The 18,528-nt window shown below is 37.9% G+C and overlaps 1 protein-coding gene across 1 annotated transcript in view; it reads right to left on the reverse strand.

The window, feature by feature from the left end:
* Window positions 1-411: 411 nt before the first annotated feature.
* UGCG (UDP-glucose ceramide glucosyltransferase) overlaps window positions 412-18,528 on the reverse strand; it is a 34,318-nt gene continuing 16,201 nt past the window's right edge. The window contains exons 2-9 of the mRNA XM_056324594.1: window positions 12,411-12,552; window positions 8,725-8,827; window positions 7,750-7,851; window positions 7,267-7,379; window positions 5,201-5,379; window positions 4,707-4,793; window positions 4,092-4,281; window positions 412-2,820 (exon numbers count right to left, since the gene is read on the reverse strand). Coding sequence (XP_056180569.1) covers window positions 2,650-2,820; window positions 4,092-4,281; window positions 4,707-4,793; window positions 5,201-5,379; window positions 7,267-7,379; window positions 7,750-7,851; window positions 8,725-8,827; window positions 12,411-12,552 — 1,087 coding nt within the window. The 3' untranslated portion in view covers window positions 412-2,649. The remainder of the gene's footprint in view (window positions 2,821-4,091; window positions 4,282-4,706; window positions 4,794-5,200; window positions 5,380-7,266; window positions 7,380-7,749; window positions 7,852-8,724; window positions 8,828-12,410; window positions 12,553-18,528) is intronic.

The following is an 18,528-nucleotide window of genomic DNA, read 5'->3' on the forward strand; positions in this document are numbered from 1 at the left end:
GAGTGCCTCAAAGCGAAGTACAAACACTGCTCCTCAATCCCAGCATGTCTTGTGGCAAAGAAACCCATCACCAAATGTGAATCTAGGCTCACTAGTTACAACAGATAGGGAACTATCTGTTCAGCTGTGGGGGTTTTGAAGTTATTCTAAAAAATTAAGGATCACTCAAAATAAAATTTAGGCACATAGGAGTTAATTTCAGCAAAATATAAAATCCAAAACAGGCAGTCTAGGTGTGAAAAACCTCAAAAGAAAGGAACATCCATTTACTGCTGCAAAGATTAATTAGAAGCCAAATCTATCAAAATTGCCATTCTTAAAGCAGCATCACTGAACAAAGGGCAAACCCCCCTATATTCCAAACAGACTGTATTCAAAATTTATTTATAAATAAAGGAAAAAACAAGACAATGATTTTAAATAAACATGGTATATTCTACACATCTGTAGAGCAACATAACTTTACATTAGCCATTTTTAACTTCTAAAAGTTCTGTTGCAGCATCTTCTACAATATTTGACAGTGTTGGTTTCCATTTTATAATCAACCAAATACCCAAATGAAATTTGCTTAAGTGAAGCTTTATTTTTCATGACCAAAGATGGCTCTACTAATACAAAAGCACCTGTTAAAACAATTATCCCCACCTAATTTTTTATTTTTTACAATGAAGTCTGTTTAGCCTTTTTTTGGTTCTGTTCTGTTGCCTGCACAGAAATCAGCATAAAGCTAAGTTGCAGGCTAAGCTTCACTTTAGCAGTGCAATGAATGGCATCAAACTTCATGAAATAAATGAAGATACAACCATTGTCAGCAAAATTCAACTATGTAAAAAACAGTATTAAAATGAGAATGTTTTTGTGGGTCACAACTAGACAAGCTTTCCGTGCGCAACTTTCCTCAGGAAGAGTGCTTCTTCCTGATTCATATGAAGAGAATGAAGCATGCATCATAAAGCCTTTGTTGTACAGAAATGCCCATTGAAAGAGTTCCATGGTATCATAAGGCAAACAGATACTAGGGTGGATGAAGCATTTTGGCCCAGAGTATGTTTTACAACACATACATACACATTACACTTGTGTAGCATATGACAGGTATGGGATTGGCTCAGATAGGTAAAAATGTCCATTTTTACAAATACATGTCATTATTGCTAATATGCTACACTTTATCATCCAACTTTTAAAGCTGCTTTGTTGGCATTAGCCTTGTAATTAGCAGCTCACATTCATGGTGACAATATGCTATTCCATATGAAAAAAAAAAGTAAAGCAGCATAAATGAAATTATGAAAACAGAAGGCTTATGCAACATCCCTGTCCAGCTTTGTGTTTTTTTAATTAAAAAGTGTTCAATGAAAACAAGTCCAGTTCACCACAAATTAGGTCTCACAATGAGGTTGGAAACCAAGCTGCAGGGACCAGAGAGGGGAAAAAACACAGCATGCATTATAATCTATTCCTTGTAGTCATATCACTGGAATACAAAAGTCCAATTTAAAGGCTAGGCTAACAGTAGAAGGCAAAAAGCCAAGAGCAGACTTAGTTTGATATTTAAATTAAGATTACAGTTTTAATCAGTAACAGCAAACTCACCCATCCCTTTAATATATTCACAATATCTACTGCATTGAATACTTAATTATGACTAGTGTAAGTATGTGTGTTCACTTTAAAAAGATATTAAATACCTGCATCATGAAATTACATTCTTAGGACATTGTGTAAGAAAATAGCTCATGTGTGAAATGTTTATGAAATGTATTTCTGCTCCCTTCTATCCCCCACTATGTCCCATCCACACCGTGCCCCCCACCCCCAAGCATTCAATCATAGGGGAAAACAAACACCCCTTAAAAAAGTATGGTAATATTGAAGGGGACCAGTTTGGCTAGTTACAGCACAGTGCTTCACAAGGTTCAAGACAGAACCAGATCAAAGTTGGCCAAAAGATGCCCCCACAATACATGCCTGACCAGTAATTCTTTCCAACTCATTCTTTCCAATTTGTTCTATCAAACTCAGTCCACTTTTGGTTCATTGCGATAACTAAAGTATTTCATATATACATATAAACACAAGACTCCAGCTTTACTTTAGTTTGTTTTTGCAAAGCATTTTTACCTTCCCACTCATTGTGTTCTGCAGCAACTACAAGAGGTAGGCATAAAGCATTTAAGAGCTTCTTTCCAAAGGTCCTGTTACTAGCTCAACTTACCGGGATAAACCAGAAATCAGCTGTTTTCTGTGATTTTGTCACATACAGTTTTACACAACCCAGGTGGAAAATAGCTACATGAACCCTGGATTTGCTAGGCTTGCACACCACGGAGTAAGAAGCTGTTCATATCCAGGAGGATATTTTTTCCCAGAGTTTACTGCAGAGCATTCCCACAGAAAGTAGGTATCAGGACCAATTCTCTCCATTTCTATTTGTACATAGGAGCAAGGTACCATTTGGCCAAGACTACAGATGTATTTTCACAGATGCAAGTGCCATGCAAAAATAAATTAAAGAATAGATACCAAAACATACAAGTAATAAAACTACTGAAGGTAGATTTTCTTCAAAGTATTTATATAAACATTTATAATACTTTTCTCCTCCCCCCCTTCTCTTTTTGACATTCAGTTACAAAGCTGTGGCTATACATCAAGAATTTCTTCTGCAGTGCCTCCACAACGTAGTCTGTAGCGTCCTGTCCTCCAGCTAATAGTGGGGTCCCACAAAGCAGATAGGAAAATATAAATTGTCATGGATTCTCTGATGAACCAAGCTACTGCATAATCAAGTTTTGAAAAACACAGAGCACCACCCTAGGAAATGAAAAACAATATTTAAACATACTGATTATTCAGAAGGGATTTTGAAGTCATTTAAAGCATTTGTGTTACAGATAAATCTATTCTAAAGCATATTATACAGATTTACATATCAATAGCTTATTTTTTTAGAAGAACATTTTCTGGAGCTTGGCAGAACGAACCAGAAGTTTGAAAAGAGACCTGTACATAGAACAAAAGGCAAAGAAAAGTGTGACAATTTCACTTTCTTCTTTTTGAAGCTTTGTAAAATTGTGTTCATGCAGACACTGGGTTTTTGCCACAGACTCCAGAAGAACAGCATCTAGGCAGAACACTCCTGCATTCCCAGAGGAGTGAAATTCAAATAAATAAAACTTTGGTCTATTGCATAGGAAAAGTGGGACTAAGAAGAAAGCTTATGGCCTCTATATATTTTCTGCTCCCTTGAGAATTTCCAGCTACATGCAGAGCTGGAAACTGAAGAGGCTTCAGTAGAAGAAAAGTAGGCACAAAGCTCTTCTACATGCTGCACAGGGTGAGAAGAGTAATCAGAAAGGTAACAAACTAACCTTCTGGAGTACTACAGAATCAGTACAAGGGCTAACTTTTTTTTTTTGTTATTTCCAGTATGTGTTAAGACTACCACACAAATAGTTTTTCAGTATGATGAGAAATATTTGATAAGGTTGAATACACAATTATGGATCATATTTAGATTGATTATGGTCACACCAGAAAGTAGTCTGAATAGTTTCTACAGCATCAGAATAACAAATGTTTTCTGATTTTTTGACATCTTCCTATATTAAAAAATCTGAGGCATCACTTTGATGGGAAGATTTTGCTTTTAGAGGCAGGCTATAGCTGTCCCCCACGTCCATTACTCGCAAGAGTACATATACACCTCAATAAATACACGAATATGAAGCTAAGAAAAATCCCACAAAGCTGCTGTTCTTGTACTTTTTTTAAAAAGTTCAAAATTTCTGGATATGCCTAGGTAGTACAGCCTGGAGATGTGGAAAATGAACGAACAGATATGCAAAACTTCAGAGCCTAAGCAAAGGCAGATGCATACAGACCACCACCAAGCACATTCACTCCTTTTCATGCTTCTATAACTGAAGCTGGAACATTCAGAACTAACAGGATTTGACCTATTATTTCCTCAATGTCAAGATAATTATTTTGTTATTATTTATATAATATAATGGTCTTAGCTTTTTGCTGAAGCAGATGGCACTAGTAATTAAATAACCTCCAAAGAAAATGAAGCTACGTACCTGAACACCTTTTAGTTGAATGTAGTCAAATATAAACCATGCCAAGCAGTGACACATGAAAAATACCATTATATCCCACCTAAACACATGATGAGCTGCCCATCCAATAACTAGACTGGCAACAAAGCACTCAGAGATTGGCTCACAAATTATTGTGGCAGGCAACATATTAATTCGCAGTTTGGCCCACCTAGAAAAGACAAACAAATCAGTTCTGACTATGTAGTATTCTTAATGTCCTCCTCCCCACCTCAAAATGATGGTGGACCCATCATGGTCCTTTCTGACAGCATTAATCTCATTTAATTTACACCTCCAAATAAAATATTGCAATAATTCCCCCTTTCAAAGATACTGCACATAGCATTTGAAAGGTACCAAGGGGAGGTTTTGCAGAGGTTTTTTAATACTTTGATCAGTCATACTTCTGTAGAAAGTCAGTGCTTCTCTCCAAAACACTAATGAGAAGCCTGCATCAAGCTGTTCATTGGAACTTCAGCATTCTGGAAATTAGATCAAATTAGCTTGGAAAATATATTCCCTCATTATCAGGTCATCCACATCAGAAGCAGGTGATGGGGTAAGTGGGAGACAAAGTGAAGATTAAAATTTTACCTGATCATTCTGGACTGAAACTGAGAAATAGAATATGAACCAGAGTTTTGCATTGCAACTTGTGTGGCCATTGCAAATTTCCAGCCCCTGAAAAATGAATTTATTATTATAAAAAACATGCAAGTAAGAGATGCAAGAAACAATCAGAGAACACACCCCCAAGAATTTTATTAAGCTTGAAAAGTTTGTGCCATATCATTAGAATGGGTGTTATCAAGTCTCTTCATCAGAAGAGTACGAACACCATTTGAGTAATACTTAAATCATGTTCTCAGAAACCTTCTTCTAAAGGAATTGACAATGATATGGCTTAATTCTTTCTAAAAGACTACACTGATAAGACAAAGCACGTGTCAGAAGTGTATTTGCGGTATACATGTGAAGCTGACCTGAACACCTCTACTTAAGAGTATATACTATGTGTTTTAAAACAAAGTTTTAAACTTTGTTTTAACTGCACTTAAAGCAATAAGCTTAATTCATTGTCATCTTACCGGTCAGCTATAGCTTTGGCCATAAAGTAATCCTCAGCAATATATTGTGCAAAAGCTATCAGTCCTCCAGCTTGGTCCAAGACATCCTTCCTCATCAAGCATGACATTCCTGTTACACACTTAAAGCCAGTTAAGTTGGCTGAAATATATGACCTTGGATGTGAAGTTCCAAAATAGACCTGCCAAAACAAGATAGGGTTTAAAACTCTGCATGTATTTACACAGGTACTACTCACTGACAACTTTTCCTCCAGAAATGTCTGGAGGGGAAAGCAGTGCTAGACATGGCCAGTTATGGTGGTGAAGATCTTTCCAAATACACAGCCAATCTAAGAAATCTAGCCTACCACCAAATCCAAGATATCTAGGAGTGATATTGGCTGTGTTTTTACAAATCTGTAAGTGGGTTTAAAACCCACATATTAAACCAGCGTATTTCATTTGGTATATAATTTCTTGTTGAAGTTGTTCTCAGGGAATACATTTAAAAAATCCATTAAGTAACTGACTAATCCCTAGGAGTAATATATTATTGGGTGATAGCTGACAGACATGCTGTCTCCTTCCTCTTGTAAAGATTAACTGCATTACTGCATACACGTTCTTAAAACTACTCTATGGTTGTACAGAAGCATGAGTATTTTGTTTACTTAATGCACCTGCAAACAGAAAAAGCAAAGAAAAAATTCAGATTGTGAGCAAGTCTTCTTACAAGGTTCAGTAACCAGGACTGTCCTATAAGGAGACAGTGGGAATGAGTGCTAGCATGTCTCACTACTATTCTTCCTATAGATGGCCTCCACACTGTCTTACATTCAAGAAAAGGCATGCTCATTTTGCAGTATACTGGATCTGGAGTTAAAAAGCTCTTCCAGTAATATAGTATCAGGAGTTGTAATTCTTGCTACTTCAGCAGCTAGCAGTACTAAGAGCTTTGTGGTATAGCTCCCGGCCCTTGGGAAAAGAATTGAGACTTTGTCACCAAAAAAAAGAATAATCACATGAGCTGCTCTCTCTCCATACAATGAAGAAATACTGAATTTCACTGCACTTTCATCTCGCATTTCTGCCTTTGGCACACGTTAGTTAGCTTTGGTGTCAAAATGCCTTACACATGCCAGCTTAGAATAAAAGATAGTTGATTAAATTACATGCTTTGAGACACAAAGAACAAACAAGAAAACGGGGGAGGGGTCTTGCTTGGTAGGTAGATAGGTGGGGGCCAGTGTGTGTGTGTGGGGGGGAGGGGTCTTGCTTGGTAGGTCAACTTCTTGATTCTACATAAAAGAACTTATTGAAAAAGAAGAGGGGAAAATAGGATAGAATGAGTGATATGAAGATAGGAATCAGCTGTTCACTTTCTCTTCCTAAAGAAGTATTAAGAGACATGAAATAGCACCGTAGAAGAACAAGGCTCAGAATGAACAAGGTGGTGGTTCCTATAACAGATAGCAGATCTACGGAACTTCCTGGTAAAGACAGTTCAGATGTTCAAAATCTTTAAGGACTCAAGAGAAAGAATGGAAGTCTTCATGCAAAATCTGTTCTTACTAAAATACTAATATATTGAAGGTTAGTAAATATACAAGTCTACTTCCTGCTCAGGAAGTTTCTCAGCTGTATTACAGGAAAACAGGATATAAACCTTGCTTGTGTTCTACTCTCCTTGAAGACTCTGCTTTAACCCCTGCTGGAAATAACATACTGGGTGAGCTGGATTTTTCTCTGACTGACTCGTCATGGCCATTTGTGGTTTTTTTCAGACATCAAAGTAGAAATAATGGCCCTTTCTGACAAAGCACTAGAAAGAGTTCTTCAGTTTTAAGAAATTTTTTAATTTCATCCTGTAATCGGTTTGTAATGTAAACTTAAATTCTGAACTAACATTCAGAGCACTACAGTAGAATTGTTGAGCATTTAGAAGTTATCATAGATAGTGTGACTGCAGCTGAAAATAAACGTTTTCACTCGAAAGGTGCAAGAGGCACTACACAATTTTAGTCAGCAAAATCCTGCAGGCAAAAAACCCCAAACAACAAAAAACCAAAACATATAATTGCACTCACCTGTTCAAGGGTAGCAGCAAATCCCTGTCTGTCTGCAACATAGGGAAGCCCATGGACCAAGCCTACTTTTTCAGTCATTTGATTAGCCATATCTGTCAGCGTGTCTGGTGTTACTGAGTGACAAATCAAAAAAAAGACAGTTCATCAAATAATTCTGTCATTAGCAGACTACTGTACAGGGACAGGAATTCTCATTCTACTACCACTATCAAGAGGACATACTTTGATGCAGACTACCTGTGTTTCACAAAGTTTCAAAAAAATTATCATCACTATTAACACCATTATGATGAACAGCAAACAACGGAAACAGTTGAACAAACCAGAGCGTCACCTTCAGTTAGAGGTGACACTTACACCACGAAAATACTTTTCTAGGTTTTTATTTCTACTTGTATTCTCAGTCAAAGTAATCTCCAGCAACAGCTTGCCTTCAGGGAACAAGAGCAATGTAACAGTCAGCACACTGCAACACACACCTACCTCTGATTCCACTATCACAAATCCATATGAGATCATATTTGGCAACTTCATAGCCAGGCATTAAGTTGTTAATCTTGGGATTGATGCCAACCTTTTTGCCACCTAAAAAATACAAACATCATACACAAATATATTATGTGAGTTTTTTAGAATTCAGATCCAATACCTGAAATACTTCAATATACCAACTGAAAAACAGTAGAATTTTACCGTCAATTCTTGAAGTCTACTTCTATGAAAAGGACTTTAAATTTAATTACTCCTTCATGTTCTATTTTAGATCTTACTACAACTGTGCAATGGATTAAAAAGGGAAAAAATATTCAAGTGCTTCCTCAAAATGGCAGTGTAACAAGGTTAATGTAATTAAAAGGGCAGCAGACCTACACATTTTATTACTATATTCCATAAGATAAATATTCTTTTTTTCTTAAGACTACTCGTTATGACCATTACACTCTACACAAAATGCAGCTGCATAGAGTAAGACACTTTTGCTTCCAACTAGCAGCCATGATGCAGTTTGTTTCACATCAAGAGAAAAAAAAATGACATTCTAATACCTAGCTTAATACCCATTCCCTCCTCTAATTCAAATGTAAAGTGAATAAAGAGCCCTAGATCTTAAATTGATGAAAAAGGATTGTCGCAGGACCTCAAGCTCAAGTACAGCCACACCACCAAGTCAGTCTCTCCACATTTAGTTCAGTGCAGAGACAGGACTTGAACTGCTGTTTCAGATTTAGAAGGAAAAAGTTGCAGCAGTTGCATAAATTATTCTCCCTAGAGTTTTTTCTGGACTGATGTCACAGATTGTCATTACAAACTCATTTCCTTACTCCAAACTGATGATTGAGCTACAGAACCAACATGGGCTGAACAAGACAACTGTTTATTTTAGAATACTGTCTATGGAGTTGAAGACCTAAAAGCATTTTACAAGTAAGAGTCCCACCTTCAAGTTGCACTGCTTACCTATGAACAGTCTAGCATCAACATTCGGGTATTTGCCAAGGAGCTTTTTGCACACATCAATAGCTGGATCATCATGATCTTGTACACAGAGTAGTACTTCATACTGGTAAAAACAAAAGTGTATATACACGTGTATATGTTTACACATACATACAATATCAATATGGTCTAGTGAATAAAGCTTAATAGTGTACCAAACTGAAAATTAAAACATTGTTATAGAATTAAAATTAAAACCAAAAGAATTGTTTTACAGCTAAATAAGACTATTTTTGGATGTACAACCAACTACTTATGAAAAAAGAATGAAGCCCGTGTCCCAGTAAACTCTTCTACTGAGAAACATTAGTTTTCCTGTTATCAGAAGGGTTTGTATTAGGCATGAAGCAAGAGAACCTGGTATACAACATAGAATTTTTATTTCCACTTCCATTTTGGTTCACATATGCATCTTAAATCCAATCTTATATTCAATGAATTTACAGAACACAAAATATTAATGGAATGCTGCTATGATACACTTGACTGCATAACTCTGAATGACACCTTCCTTTCCTTAACTTTGTAGATGCATAGGCAGAACAGAATTGGAAGACAACCCAGAGACCAGTGTAAGTACTCTTAATTGTATAATAAAGCTAAGCTCAGGAATATATATATATATATATATCTCTGTATGTCTGTTTTTGTCATTAATAGAATAATGGTTAAAAAAATCAACAGGAGGTAAAGAAAAACTGTAGCTGTTTCAGCAATCATACTACATGCTTGTTACACATAAGCTACAGGCGGTGGGTGAGGAAATAGCGTTTTAAGAATCAGTCAACATTTTGAGACAGCTTCGTAAGCTTTGATGAAGGTATCTCTGTTCTGCATTAACAGCAATTTCCTTAAATACTCATTTTGGTAAAACCTTCCTCTCTTCCCCTTATTAAAACTATTAAAAGTTATTAGACCTCAAATCCAAGGAGTATAACCCAGAAAATGCAGATTTCTTAGGCTAGAAGCCAATTTTATAGTCCAAGATTTAAAAATTCAGTCTCAATAAAAACAATTTTCTTGGACCTCATTTGATATACCGATTGTAAATAAGTCTCAACTAGTGATCAAAACAGTTCTTGTTCTCCCTTACGCTATTCTATCACCTCACTAAACTATTTTCAGTAAGTTACTTAAGCAAAAAGTAATCTGAAATTTGGAAACTGCCTGTCGGCTCAATGATGACAACCTCTGATGTTCTTGTCCATTAAGTAGTATTTCAAACAACAGAAGACATTGGTAAATACATATATTATGTCACAAAAATGTTATTGTTAAATACAAAAAACTCCTACAACTGAACTGCATTCAGAATATTGTAGAAACTGGAAGCCATTAACCACTAAATGGGAGTTGCTAAGACTTGGTCTTAGCACTATAAACCATAAAACAAACACAATCACACCTCTCTACCTCTTAGAACACAAATCCAAAGCCAGTTTGCCTGAGAAGCAAGCAGTATTTGATTCCTATCGTTTTTACCAGCATGGAAAACAGAATTAAGGGAAAGAGACCTGTCTCATTAAGCAGACAGGTCCTTCCACCACAACATAACAATCCTGACAGTATGAACACCATAGAAGTTACTAACTGAAGGAATTGGTTCATTTTTGGTCATCCAATTAAACATGTAAAACCAACTATTTTTGCTAGTAATTAAATAACTAATCTTCAATCCAGTTACAACGCTTCCATATCCATGTTCTCTTAAGAAATTCAACCAGAAATAATAAACTTTAACATTCTAATATTTGAAAACAGAAAAATTCACAGTAAATGGCCTTTGTATGCAGTAACAAAGAACTACAAAATGTATGGCTAAAGCATATTAACTATAAAGATGCCTATCTACTTAAACAGTACAATGAGGTTCATATGGACATAGCATGAATAGAAAGATTTCTTCAAAAATTATGATATGCACAGTAGGTAAGAACTGTTCAATGATAAAAACATTAAGTGAAAGTCCTGAGTTTAGAAGCTGCATAACTGGCTTCAATGCAAGACAAGATTATTTCACACACAGGGTATCACAGATAGGAATCAGTATCCCTGCAGATAGGAATCTAGTATCACTGGCTTGACTGGAACAAGTTTAATATTACTCTTTCCTAACATTTTTTGTTCCTGGACAGCTGAACTTTGAACACCAGGCAATATTGTTGTTCTAATTTGTGGTGTAGTATCAATCTCTTAAATGAAGTTATTTATGTAGTTATCATACAGAAGTGTTTTCAAACAGTTTGGGAAGATCTTGCTTGTACTGCGTAATCTGTGTTGCAGTAAACTGAAGTGTTCATAACTCCATTTTCACCCTCCTTGGGAAAAATGTGATTGTCACTATTGCTATTTGAAATTCAGATTTGGGTGGAGTAGCAACACATTAAGATTGCCACATGTGTATGTTATCAGAAGGGTCAAGACCACCTCTCAAAAAGCAAGATCCAGCGTAACTGCTTTTCCGAATTCTCAAATACAATCTGTTTGTAGTCCAATGTTTCAGTTGCATAATGTTTTGATGCTCATTATAGTCATAAAATAGTTTAATATATCAATGCAGCGTCCTTGCAGTTCGCAATACTGGCATACACAGCATGCTTCAAGTATGCTTTAAACCTGTCTTGGCCACACTTACATCTTCATTGCACTTTTGTTGAGTTAAAAGGATTCAAGTGTTCATGTCTAGAGCTTTTCAAGAGGCCCCAAGCTTCACTATGGTACTATCCAACTTCTAACAAGTTCCAAAGGGTGGAGTTTTTTTGTTTGTTTTACCCTGCCTACTTAGGAGTAACTTTAAAACTCTTGGTGAGAATACTCAAACTCACTGTACAGCTTACACATATCTTGGACCTTCTACAACTGAAGCAGCAGTGCCAGAAGTAATTTCAAGAAGAACTGAGAAAATTGGTTTTATTAAAAATAAATTAGAAGTTTTAGAATTCAGGAAGCTTGCAGTAGAAAAATGTAGTGTTTTTTCCATCCACAGGAGCATACACCAAGTAGTGAACAATGCAACAGGCATTTGCAGATTTCTCCTTTTTTTTCTTAGAGCAAGGACAACATCTGACACACTCGTGACTTACATTACTTCCCACTTACATTACAAACAGCATTCAACAGATGGAAGCTTTTTATTACCTATTTATCTCCTAACACTGGTAAGTGGCTTGGAGAATATCCTGCCTACCAACAACTGGTGAGGCACACCACCTCATCATGGAGCAATTCTTTGTTAGATGAGCCATCAGTAAGAACCACCAGAAAGATTCAGGCTATTAGCCAACTTTCATTTTTAAAGGATCTGTTACAGAGAAGTCATTAGTTGGGAAGTGTGTCTGGCCTCTCAAGTGATCCTTTATAGACTGAAGTGTTTTATACTGCTATAAACACCACAATATGGGAATAATGATTCAACACATCTTAGTGAAATATGTATGTTTTGTCCCTAAGCCTTGGTCAGATTCCTTTATAGACAGCTTATAGACAGGAGTTAAGTTTTGTTTGCAACATATAAAATATGTAATCGTGGATTTGCTGTGGAAAGAAAAACAACCTAAGTCATAACCAAGTTGCATAGTTTTAGCCCAAGCTCCTAGTAAGACTTTTGGAGGCATGGGAGGAAAAAAGACACTAAGTAGCATACATACTTTTGGATAATCCAGTTCAAAGAAGGTTTCTAAGTTGTTGATCAGGTTAGGATCCACACCTTTTAATGGCTTTAGAAGTGAAACACCCGGCAGCTTGCTATATGGCTGTTTGTCTGTGGCTTTCTTATTGAGGTGGAGGCGTCTGTAAGGAGAAGTAACATACACCACCACATAAAGAAAATATGCTAGAGAATTCAATTCAAAATACAGTCAGAACTAAGAAAGCTAGGGAGTTAAAACTGCTGCAAAAAAAAATTAGTTTTGGTTGTAGAAAACAACAGCTATTTTTGTATCAGACGATGTGTCAGAGAATACCTAAAAACACTTAATCATTGTAGGTAGGTTAAGTTCAACCTTTCTAATTTCTCAAATACTGCATTTTGTACTATGCATTTTGAATAGTAAGAGTATCACTTTTTCCAAACTGTACAGGAGACAAGATTTTTTACCTTCCTCCACAGCATTAAAAGATATAGTATTATAACAGGATAATCAGAAAAACAAATTTACTGTAAACAAGGCAAAAAACCAAAAGGAGAAGATGCTTTTTCCTCCATTATGTTATGCAAAAATTAGAGCAAGTTGAAAGCACATGGGAAACAGTTGATCCTACCAATTAATTGTTAACAAAACATTTCCAGGAAAAGGATAAAAGATCAATCAGCTGTAGTATAGAAATCCTAGAAACTGGACATCAGCCTGGGTCAAAAACACAGATAAACTCCGAACATAATTCCAAACAATCACTAGTATTTCAGCAATGTATATACAGAAGTAAATTGACGATTATGTCACAACTCACTAACATGAATGTTTAATCCTACACCCTTGTGTGAATTAATGCAAAATTAAGTTCTGAAAGCTTGATGGGCCAGTATACAAACAAATTTGCATCATATATATCTATAAAATGTAACTGGACTTTGCAAATTAGCATATATCTGTATACTGTAGTTTTCTAATATGCATAGCATCAGTCAAACTGAAAGTATATTTTATTGCAGCATGTACCTAATGGTATCAATTTTTAAAAAGTTTCACACTTAAAAATATACAAGATGCTGCCTCAAAAAAACAAAAATGGGAATAGGATTGCTTCATGGAGTGCTTCATCCTGGTTAAACAGTAAAAGAAGTAGTCATGTTCAAGGAAGCACACTCCTGAAGGACATGCCTGACCAATTAAAATACTGAACTGCCAAGGAGCTTCACTAAGAGATTCCAGTAGTTCTCTACAAGTGTTTTTTTCCTGAAATGGAACAGTGACATCATATTTGTTACCTCATCAGCCCCCCCGCCATGCTCCTTTCAGGCAGGTTTGCAGCTGGACACCAGGGGCATAATACCATTACAGAGAATAAACAATGGCCTCACTAAAGACAGGAGGACAAACCAGATTATGTCCTTGTATACTGTTAACCAGTCCAAGCCTGGGTACCACAAAGGTCAACTGAAAGTCTTGCCAAGTGACAGTCAGACCAAAATAAGCAAAGCAATAGTTCAGACAGCTACCCCAGACAGAGAAAGACTTCACCGATTTTTATAAACACAACAGCAAACAAGGGCTTTAGTACCAGTAAGAAGGGAGAGTCTCAAGAATGCAACTTTGACCAGGAGGCACAAAAGGCAGGTAATGTGGGGGAAGACGTGGCAGGGTAGTATGTAAAACTGACTGTAGTAAAGCACATAGCTTTGTACAGGGGCAAAAGCCTTGACAAACAGGAGATAAAAGGAGAAAGCGGCAGAGTAAATGGAAAAGGTAAGGAGGAAAGGATCAATACAGACTTGAAGCAGGACTGTGATAATGAATAAATACCAAGTGACAAAACTGCAGAATTTTGCAAGGCATCATCATATCACAAACCATGCTGACACATGGGATTATGCTGGTGATTAAATGACGTAATGAAATGCCTACACATGGTTAAGAGACAGAAACCTTGCAAAGTATGCAAATCAGGCAGACAGAATTACCACAATCTACTCAGCTATGAAACAGCATACACTGAGACTTTTGACAGAGTATGGCTCAGTATGGTAAAACTCTCTTAAAATGCCATCTTAAAAATAAGACTCCAGTTTCTGTTCTATTCATAACACTGCACAAAAGTGGCAGCCTGCCATCCTGAAAGCACTGTGGTATCGTGACACTAGGGTAAAGCAATTTCCACACCAGTAATTACAATGCTCTGTTAAGACTCTGTGGAGCAAGAGGCAAATTAACAGTCAGCCAGACCATTTTACACTGAGAAGGACTATTTTTGAAGTGGCATGTTCTGAAGAGATTAAAAGTTACAATTGAAAACCTACTATCACCAGAAACACAAACCAACCGTTACAAAAACCCAAGTTTCAATAATCAAAGTAAGACTAACATTTAACATGAAACTCAAAATAATAGACTAAATTTAAACAATATTAACATTGTTGATGCAGGTACCTTCTAGATGAAGTTGTGTGTTACAGAACATGCAAAGTCTCCAAAGTAGAAGTAAGACAAAGCAGTAAATTAGTATTTTTGAGCACTACCTTGTTTGTATAGTGGTTCAGTTCTCTCAAGACAGGTCTTTATTACCACACAGCATGTATGACAGTTCAAAGTGATAAAGGAACATCATCCTATCATAAAGTTTGTATCACATGTAGAATATATTATTTTGCAGTGGAATTAGCTCAAAGCAGTCAAAACCACTAACTACACAGATGTAGTTTGTTAATGCCCAATGCAATAAGCTGCACAAAAAACACTACACCAAGGAATGCATAAGAACTGTGATCTCAGAAACAGATCTGGCAGAACACTATTTAAAGGCACTTTCAGATCCCCTCTATGAAAGATCAGTAGCCTGATTATCTTTAAGCATTTTTGCACCTACATATATTAAATGAATCAGCCTGCAATCCCTAGGCAGTGAAGCTGTGAAATTCCTTTTTAAGCAGTCTGGTGCTGGGGTAAATAGGTGATGAAAGAAAAAAAAAAAGGCAGCAGGATGCATAATGGTATCAGGAGCTATAGTTCAACTACCCTATATCATGTAAGAGGCATCTGCAAAATTTTCTCAAGCTTAGTTCCCTAACACAATAATAATTAACCCACAGAAGCAATAGATTTCTTCTCTCAGTAGAGGAAAAAGGGTATTTAGAAACACAAAATCCAGGCTACTGAGTTATCACTGGCCTGCATACTACAGGATGAATCCTTGCTAATCACCATCAAACAAGGCCCGACCTCATTAAAGGCAGGACAGTACCCTAGCAAAACCAAAAAGCTTTGCTACAGTAGGCAGACTGCTGTGTCTCTCAGCTGAGGCATAGTTACTTACTCCTCTTTAAAGCAGCTGGACAAAAAACAAACACCCTTTATTCACTCATTTCAACCTCCTCTCAGCAACTACTTCACTTAAAGAACTGGCCTATTAGGGGTCAGTAAGTAATCCTTGGTCAGAAACTTGGAACAGATACTTAAATAAGAGAGCACTAACAAGATGCAGGAAGCACTGAAGACCTCCTTTGAAGGCTATGGTTCCATAGGCCATCAAGATAAGCTAGCAGATCATTACTTCTGAAAGGGGCTGTTTTCTCCCTTCTACTTATGAATTCAAACACTTCCCCCCCCCCTTCCCAGTTGGTTTTCATGTTAGTGAGCTGAACCATCTCACACAGGTGTTTGTGGACGGTTTGTCTGCTATGGAGTAACATAGATCTCTGCTCGAGCAGGAGAAATAATACAAGGTTATCCTGCTTCTTTTGGCAACAAACATAAGGATGAGGTCCCCATATCTTCCTTATTTTTATATGTATCTTGTTGTAAAACATTTCCAGAAGTAGGTAACTTTACCCACAGAGGAAAAAGTTACATTTGCTATGGGTCCACCACACTGGTCAGTGCACTGAATAGAACTGAAAAGAAGATTGGAAGAACGCAAACATTAGACAAGCCCCGAATTCATGAAAGTGTTAACGTGCAGCACCCTTGCTTCATCAAGACTAGTAGTAGCCCACTTAAAATCCTGCCACATTAATGTAACTGTATAAAGACAATTCCACGTAAGGCATAGGTAACTACTAAGTAAGTTTCAGTATCTCACAGCAGTAACTTCTTATACAGTCATATACATATACACAATTAAGTAATGACAAACACTTTATAGAGAGAGATTTCACTTTTTATACATGAAAATAATATATGTATAGTAATGGCATTGGGACAACTGGTTAAGGGATCAGGAGCACAAGTAGTGTTTGCCTCTATCCTTCTAGCTGCGGGGAATGAGGAGGGGAAAAAACAAGAAGAGCCAGCAGACCAACACCTGGCTCCAAGCCTGCTGTCACCAGCACAGTTTTGGGTTTTTTGATCATGGGTTAGCCTACATGACAACAGGCCTGCTGGCAGTAGATGGGGTACACCTGTCTCAAAGGGGAAACAGATCTTTGCACAGGAGTTAGGCTCATTGAAAGAGCTTTAAACTAGACTTGAAGGGACAAAACCAGGCTCACCAGAGATAACCCTAGAGGCAGCATGCCAATGTTTGAGGGACAGTGTGCTAGCAAGGTCCTTCCGTCTGCCATTCTCAGTAGAGGCAGGGGATGGAAATCCACACAGCAGCAAAGACACAAGGGTTACTGACGTATTAAAGCTACAGAAGCACCTGAGAACAGTCACATAGGAGTTAGGTCTTGTCCGCAAAAAAGGTGGTGGGATCAATAGCCTAACTGAAGTGCATCTGCAGCAACACATATAGCGTGAGCAACAAACATGAGGACTTGGAAGCCACTGTGCAGCTAGAAAACTATGATATACTTGCCATCATGGAAACATTGTGGGCTGACTTGCACAACTGCAGAGCTGCAACGGATGGCTATAAACTCCTCAGAAGGGAGAGGTGAGGAAGGGGAGGTGGTGGGATAGCTCTGAATGGTAGGGAGTGTCTTGACTATCTAGAGCTTACCCATAAACATGTGACCCTTTCGTCACCATTATCAAGAATTGGGGGGGGAAGCCAACAGGGCAGATATCATAGTGGGAGTCTGTTACAGACCACCAGACCAGGATGAAGAGAGAGATGAAACTGCCTATAAGCAGCTGGGGGAAGTCTCATGATCACTAGTCCTTGCGCTCGTGCTGGACCAACTTACCAGATGTCTGCTGGAAATACAATACAGAAGAGAAGAAAGTCTAAGAGGTACCTGGAGTGTGTGGAAGGTAACTTCCTGACATAGCTGGTGAATCAGCTAACTAGGGAAGGTGCCACACTGGACCGCTTGTTTGCAAACAGAGAAGGACATGTGGGTGATATGACCATTGGAGGCCATATTGGGCATAGCAGTCACAAAATTACAGTGTTTGATTCTCAGAGAAGTAAGGAGGGGTCAGCATATCAGCCACCTTGGACTTCTGGAGGGCAGGCTTTGGCCTGGTTATCAGAGTCCCTTGGGAGGCAGCCCTGGAGGACAAAGGAGTCCAGAAGGGCTGGACATTCTTCAAGAAGAAAGTGGTGGAAGGCACAGAGGCAGGCCAGCCCCATGCGCTGAAAGACAAGCTGGCAGCGGAGATGACCAACCTGGCTGAACAGAGAGCTCTGGCTGGAACTCAGAGGGGGGGCAGGGCGGGGGGTAAAGAGCATTTATGACCTTTGGCAGAAGGGACAGGCAACTCTGGAGGACAAGGGTGTCATGGGGTTATGCAGGGAGAAAATTAGAGGGGTCAAAGCCCAGCCAGAACTTAACCTGGCTGCTGCTGTAAAAGACAATTAAAAAAAAAGTTTCTATAAATACATTAGCATCAAAAGGAGGGCTGAGAATAATTTACTGGATGCAGGCAGAAACACAATGACAAAGGATGAGGAAAAGGCTGAGGTAATTAACGCCACCACTGCCTCAGTCTTTAATAGTACAGGTCAGTTGTTCTCCAGGTGCCAGCCCCCTGAGCTGGAAGACAGCGACACGGAGCAGAATGAAGCCCCCATAATCCAAAGGGAAATGACAGGTGACCTGCTACACCATTTGGACACACGTAAGTGTATGGGGCTGGGTGGAATCTACTCGAGGGTACTGAGGGAGCTGGTGGAACTGCTCACCAAACCACTTTCCATCATTTATCAACAGTCCCGTCTAACTGA

The sequence above is a fragment of the Falco biarmicus genome, chromosome Z (assembly GCF_023638135.1).
Source record: "Falco biarmicus isolate bFalBia1 chromosome Z, bFalBia1.pri, whole genome shotgun sequence".
NCBI classification, from domain to species: domain Eukaryota; kingdom Metazoa; phylum Chordata; class Aves; order Falconiformes; family Falconidae; genus Falco; species Falco biarmicus.